The 7,654-nt window shown below is 43.9% G+C and overlaps 1 protein-coding gene across 1 annotated transcript; it reads right to left on the bottom strand.

Annotated features, from left to right (window-relative positions):
* Nucleotides 1-840: 840 nt before the first annotated feature.
* LOC112228161 (G-protein coupled receptor 12-like) lies at nt 841-5,002 on the bottom strand. Its single transcript, XM_024393286.1, has 2 exons — nt 4,759-5,002; nt 841-4,144 (listed from the first exon to the last, which is right to left on the bottom strand). Exons 1-2 carry the CDS (start codon nt 4,764-4,766, stop codon nt 3,127-3,129), a joined length of 1,026 nt encoding a protein of 341 aa, XP_024249054.1. The 5' UTR covers nt 4,767-5,002; the 3' UTR covers nt 841-3,126.
* Between the last annotated feature and the right edge of the window lie 2,652 nt (nt 5,003-7,654).

The following is a 7,654-nucleotide window of genomic DNA, read 5'->3' on the forward strand; positions in this document are numbered from 1 at the left end:
AAAATGAATTTGGGTATCTAGATATGAAATGACTATCACACTGATCGAACCTGGAAATAATAAGGGCATGTGTGAGGGGGTAATAAAATGAAATAAGTGTTACGAGGCCTTACTTTTGTATTGGATCCTCTTGTGGCTGTTTTTTTGCAAATCGTTGGTCTATTCCATTGACATAACTTCCCTATTGTACCGTATCACTCGAATGTGAACAACCAATTTATGCACTAGTTCTGAGAGACATTTGTATGTCGTTATTTTTTGCATGTACAGTGTGACCACCACCCACCACGTCAGGCCATCTGGCCATCTGCAACGGCAGGAAGGGCATAGGGACAAATGAACTCATAAGATCCACAACATGGGAGGGGACAGCTCATTCGGAGCCCAGGGAGAACACAGTATTTCTTGCCCAGCTGTATAGCCACACCCTAACGATGGTATTTTAAGTACAGGTAAATCCCCACTAGATGTGGCAGTGTACAAATACAATTATAAGGACCTTGAGAGTAGGAATATCTCATGTTTCGCACAATTACACGAATCCATAGAGAGCTCTGTTTTGTATGTTTTGGGGGTGTAGTTCTTTCCAAAATTCCAGAACCTTCCAGTGGTACAGTGTTTTGGAATGAACTCTCTGTGTCTCTTTCTGAGTTCAGTGGAGTTTTTCCACACCAGACAGATACGGATAGCTGTTGTTGGATCCTGTTTGTCTTCAAAGGCAGTGGCATCACACACGACAGCGGTCACTGTGCCTCCATCTGTCCCAGAGTGCATCAAGCCAGGACCCAACTGAGTGACCCAAAACAGACGAGCGGTTAACAAACATTTATTGACCTTTCCCAAAGACACCTAGTTGGATATCTCGGGGTTACAGATTTGGTTGATTGCCTTTGTTACGAAAACCTCAACTAAAACCCTGTCTTGGTGACAATATGGTGAAGTGTTTTGAACAGAAGTCACCAATGCAACACAACGAGTAGTCCAGGATCTTGAGGAAGCAAACAAATTTGACAGTAGTGTTGCAATCGTTTGGCGTCATTTATGACAACAATCATTCCTTGAATACATTGAACGGGACACATTGAAGTTGTTTCCTAAAGACAAAATGAATAATTTATGATTTAAAAAACAACAACTAGATAAACAAACTACATACATTTTTTTGAATAAATATATAAAAATATAGCTTTATACCAATACAATAAGACCTTATGGGTTTCTAAACCCTGTGAGAATACTAAATAGCTGAATCAATCATGCTGACTGTGGTGGATGAGCGACAGTGAATCATCTGAATCGGACACAAGCATTCCATACAGTACTTACACAAGCAAAGCTTGGCGGCACACACAAGATCGTCTTCAATTCAATAGTGATGCCACTGGTTGCAGAGTTCCCACCAATGTTGACTGGAATCATAGGGGGTTCCAATGATTGTGGATTGCTTATAGCAGCTCTTTGGCTGCACAACTAGAGAATAGGCAGTAGATAAGCCTACATACTGTAAGGGGTCTCCACACACATCTCAAACAACAGACGTTGCATTATCATTCAAGCGCTGTACACCACACATTATTGACGTCATAGAGCTGCTCATACTGTACCATACAGTCATAAACTGGCAAATGGCTATTTGTTAAGTATATTGGTCCCTTTCTATTGAGAACCAACATATACATGTCATTCAGTTTATCACTTTACACAAGTTATACATTATTGCCAGTGAGACATAGTAAGGCAAAACAATTAAGACATTCTGTAGAAAATAGGTTTTTACCGACTATTGGAACGAGTGCCATAACAGAGAACAAAACTGTACCATTTGCATAATTTAGATGCACTGCACCTATTATGTACAACTACCCTACAGACAAATCTAGGTGTGACAAATATTGATTCGCTGTGAAAACATGAGCAATGTTATAACCAATAAAACAATATATTATGACTTCTGTCCGCAATCAGATGTCGATGTGTTAGGTCTACCGGGGATGTGTAGGCTATGGGCGTACAGATATTGCACGTGGACAATTGTAATTAGAAGCAAGTAGTGTTGTGCGCGTGGCGAATGTAAGGAGTTTACCACTTTAAACATTTAGAGTGCCCTGTCATACTGGGAATATATGATACGGTCTGGGCGCGTTCATTTGGAAAACTTTGGCTGACACTATGTTGATGTTTTTGTCTTGAATTCAATATGCACACAAGTGAGGCTTATTCTCTGCTGCTGTATTATTTATGGCAGATGACGCCACCGAGCTCGCATAACCAGGCATAGCGTGCGTTATTGAGTGGGTGACAGCTCACGTTTCACTGTCCATGGTGCTGAAAAGGCCGGCGCTGAATTGAGCTGTCTACTCATTCCAGCCTTTCTCCCTCGCAATACAACGTTAATCACAAAATCAGCTCACTTTGACTTGCCCCAACATTTAACAGACCGAGGAGACAGTTTCGGCATAGTTTTGAGGGTGCAGAGACGCAGCAAGTCAGTAGCCTACCACGTTTCAGCTTCATTCGGAATAACATTCAACAACCTTTGATTAAAAAAAACATTATTCCCAATTAATTGAATCAGTACGGGAACATTATAAGTAGTTTGTTTCCTTCCCCCTGTTGTACTGACACAGAACAGGTATTTGCCTATTGAGTCAGGGCGCTAGGCTACTCTGAATGCTTTATGAGCAACTTCGAGCCACTGCACATCACACGTCCCAATGGGCGCACAATAGTTGAATCAACGTTGAACCAACGTGGAATAAAATTGACTTGAGTTGAATTGACGTCTGTGCCCAGTGGAGTACACTTATAAACGCATCTATTATATATGATAAAAACGGGGTGTAACATGAGGCCTTTACTATACAGTGAAGGCTACTACCTCCACATTAAAGGTGCAAGTAGCTCTGGCACAATACACTTTTAGAGAGATTGAACGACTTTGTTTCGAGAAGCGCCTATCCCAATGCCATCACCAGTAAAAGATGCAACAAGAGGACAGTTATTCAACACAAATAAAATGCACACAACAACAACAACAAAAAACACTTACAAAGCTTTTCGGCAGTAAGTCAGTAAGATTGTGATGTGCTTGTAACTACTTGATAGGCTATGACGTTAAACGTTTGCCTAGACATCACTTGGTGTCCTTGGTCGCAGAGGGAAGTTGGAAGATACACATCCACAACAAAAAGCGATTCTCATAGATTTCTGTAGGTCAGGATTTCTGAAAGCATAAATGATGGGGTTTATCATAGAGTGACAAATGGCCGGCAGAGCGGTGACGTAGGTATAGACAGGTGGATATCCGATGTCAGCCACCAGAGAGTACATGGCGAAAGGGATCCAGCACAATGCAAAGGTGCCAAGGATAATGGAGAGGGTGGATACCCCTTTAGTGGTGGGGGAGGAGGAGTGGGAGGTAGTCATGAACTTCTGCTGCACGGCGATTTGCTGCGCATGCCGAAAAGCAATCTTGCAAATCTGGAGGTATAGTTGCAAAATAAGTGCAAACACAAAAAGAAAAGTCACCGCCAGTGCAGCGGCGTGATTTTTATCAATGGGGGCGCAAATGCTGCAAGTCGTCTCATCCTCAAGGCAGTTCCATCCCATGATCGGTAGCGCACCAAGAGTGATGCTAGTCACCCAAATGAGCACCAGTGTGACGATGGTAAAAATCACCGTTCGTTCCGTGTGGTAAGTCAGTGCGTTGTAAAGGGAGAGGTATCTATCCACCGTGATTGCCAGGATATTGAGAACGGAGGCCGAAAAAGCAGTGATGAGCAGTCCAGCTGATAGCAGCGTCACGAATCCCGTATCAAAAATGTAGGTGATGGTGAAATTCACTATCAAACCAAGCCCGGCCAATAGGTCCGCAAAAGCCAAGCTCCCTATCAACACAAACATGGGCGCTTTCAGGGTGGGCGTGTAAATAATTAAGGCAAGGACAATTGCATTTTCGCAGGACATTAGGGTTCCCGTGACACACAGGACTATATCCCAGGGGTTGACGCTTATGACCACCGGTTCCATTACGAACTGGAATGATGGAGGTGGCGTGGAATTCCCTCCTTCTTGAACATCCCAGGTTGAGGAAGAGGTGTTTTTGAATTGGTTACTCATTGCTGCGGCAGAGAGTGAATCATCACTGAGAAAGACAGAGAAGGGGAGGGGGCGCGAGATAGAGACAATTTCAGAGTGATCACCGGAGGAAATGTACAGTGTAAAGACATTTGCGTTCAAGAGTGTATCTTACATATTTCCAAATAAAACATGTGACTCATTAGACTGCCGCACGCAAAATTGCGAAGTGGCTAAAACGCCACATTTGACTATTTATGATTCCCTCCGTTGACTCAACATTTAGAGCAAAGAGTTCAATTGAAATGAGAGCCCCTCTGTAGGGAGTATTCACATCACACATTGACTGTTTAAGCAGGACTTGAATGAAAGGATAAACATGGAAATTAATGGGTTGTCTTTGATCTAATTTGAGATCTATGTCATTTCGATTAGTAATAGGATGCCCAAAAAATAGATATGGGTTGTTTCACTTTGGGCTTGTCGTCAATATTATTAATCCACACAAGTAGGCTATTGTGCCCTCACGCCTGATTATAAAGGCCTTCTAAGGTAAAAAAAAAAAAAAAAAAAAACACATGATGACATTTCTGTGAGAAAAGTGGTTTTCTAGTCTATAATTTCTATGTAGTCTAAACCTGAACATCACATAATATGTAGATATATAACCTGATCACCAACCAGAGCATCCATGCGTGTCACTATCAGTCAGTCAAGTGATGTTGCGATGGATTGTTGAGGTCTTCCCGGGCGCATTCCTTAACAGGGAAGATGGAGACGTGGAGCGCCCAGGTGGAGACTATCACCAGTAACCGCTGGCGCCGTTTCACCCCTCTATTTTCTTTTTCCGTTATTGTAACAAATCTTTTGTAAATCGATTTCTCACAGGAGGACGTTAAGACTTGGGTGACACACTGCTAGTGATGTTGGCAATTCGCTGGCATTGACTCTTGCTTGTTTCAATCCTATTGGTCCTTTGGATTATTCTCCAAATGACGTCAAGTGCTCCCTCTCCATTCTTTACCGATGTGTTATTCAGAGCATCCCCCTTGCTCTCACATTAGCATACCAGTATAAATAGACAACTGTTTGTAAACCTGGAACCTGTAGGTGGCAGCATATTACTTTAAAGGCTCTGCTTGCCAAAGAAAAATCCAGATTTCGCTATGTCTATAATTTAGTTAGCTGACAAAATTCAACTCCATCAGAAACTTCCTTCACCATGGAGCTGTCCATTTGGCAAATCTGACCATAACTCTATCCTCCTGATTCCTGCTTACACGCAAAAATTAAAGCAGGAAGCACCAGTGACTCGGTCTATAAAAAAGTGGTCAGATGATGCAGATGCTAAGCTACAGGACTGTTTTGCTGTCACAGATTGGAATATGTTCCGGGATTCTTCCGATGGCATTGAGGAGTACACCACATCAGTCACTGGCTTTATCAATAAGTGCATCGAGGATGTTGTCCCCACAGTGACTGTACGTACATACCCCAACCAGAAGCCATGGATTACAGGCAACCTTCGCACTGAGCTAAAGGGTAGAGCTGCCGCTTTCAAGGAGTGGGACTCTAACCCAGAAGCTTATAAGAAATCCCGCTATGCCCTGCGACGAACCATCAAACAAGCAAAGCGTCAATACAGAACTAAGATTGAATCGCACTACACCGGCTCCGACGCTCGTCGGATGTGGCAGGGCTTTCAAACTATTAAAGACTGCAAAGGAAAGCACAGCCGAGAGCTCCCCAGTGACAAGAGCCTACCAGACGAGCTAAATAACTTCTATGCTCGCTTCGAGGCAAGTAACACTGAAACATGCATGAGAGCATCAGCTGTTCCAGATGACTGTGTGATCACGCTCTCCGCAGGCGATGTGAGAAAAACCTTTAAACAGGTCAACATTCACAAGGCCGCTGGGCCAGACGGATTACCAGCACATGTACTGCGAGCACATGCTGACCAACTGGCAATTGTCTTCACTGACATTTTCAACCTCTCTCTGTCTGAGTCTGTAATACCAACATGTTTCAAGCAGACCACCATAGTCGCTGTGCCCAAGAACACTAAGGTAACCTGCCTAAATGACCACCGACCCGTAGCACTCACGTCTGTAGCCATGAAATACTTTGAAAGGCTGGTAGTGGCTCACATCAACACCATTATCCCAGAAACCCTAGACCCACTCCAATTTGCATACCACACCAACAGATCCACAGATGACGCAATCTCTATTGCACTCCACACTGCCCTTTCCCACCCAGACAAAAGGAACACCTATGTGAGAATGCTATTCATTGACTACAGTTCAACACCATAATGCCCTCAAAGCTCATCACTAAGCTAAGGACCCTGGAACTAAATACCTCCTTCTGCAACTGACGGGCCGACCCCAGGTGGTAAGGGTAGGTAACAACACATCCGCCACGCTGATCCTCAACACGAGGGCCCCGCAGGGAGGAGCCCAGAGTCCTGACCGTGTGGTGCAAGGACAACAACCTCTCCCTCAACGTGATCAAGACAAAGGAGATGATTGTGGACCACAGGAAAAATTGGACTGAGCATGCCCCCATTCTCATCGACAGTACTGTCCACATCACCAACAAACTAACATGGTCCAAGCACACCAATACAGTCATGAAGAGGGCAAGACAAAACCTATTCCCCCTCAGGAGACTGAAAAGATTTGGCATGGGTCCACAGATCTTCAAAAGGTTTTATAGCTGCTCCATCGAGAGCATCCTGACGGGTTGCATCACTGCCTGGTGTATGGCAACTGCTCGGCCTTTGACCACAAGGCGCTACAGAGGGCAGTGCGTACGGCCCAGTACATCACCGAGGCCAAGCTTCCTGCCATCCAGGACCTCTATACCAGGCGGTGTCAGAGGAAGGCCCTAAAAATTGTCAAAGACTCCAGCCACCCTAGTCATAGACTGTTCTCTGTGCTACCGCATGGCAAGTGGTATCGGAGTGCCGAGTCTAGGTCCAAGAGGCTTCTAAACAACTTCTACCCCCAAGTCATAAGACTTACAGAACAGCTAATCAAATGGCTACCCAGACTATTTGCATTGCCGCCCCCCGCCCCCACACTGCTGCTACTCTCTGTTATTATTTATGCATAGCCACTTTAATAACTCTACCTACATGTACATAATTACCTCAATTACCCTGACAACGATGCCACCGCACATTGACCCATTGACTCTGTACCCGTACCCCTGTATATAGCGCCGCTCCCCACTATTGTTATTTACTGCTGCTCTTCAATTATTTGCTAGCTAATTTCTCTTACTTTTTTGGGGGGGGTTTAAGGGATTGTAAGTAAGCATTTCACTTTAAGGTCTACACCTGTTGTATTCGGCGCATGTGACAAATAAAAATGTATTTGATTTAGTCAGCTATAATTGAGTGAAACCACTGTCAAGCTTTAGCCTTAACATGGAACTGAAATTAAATAGCTGTCAAAATAGTGATTCGTAAGGCAGCTGAAATCTTTTGACCCTGAAAAGTTTGACCCCAACACTCATGATTACAGAGTAACTCGTTAGCTAGTTAAAAAGGACTGTCAAAAACAAATTG

This window comes from Oncorhynchus tshawytscha, linkage group LG30 (assembly GCF_018296145.1).
Source record: "Oncorhynchus tshawytscha isolate Ot180627B linkage group LG30, Otsh_v2.0, whole genome shotgun sequence".
Classification (NCBI taxonomy): Eukaryota; Metazoa; Chordata; class Actinopteri; order Salmoniformes; family Salmonidae; genus Oncorhynchus; species Oncorhynchus tshawytscha.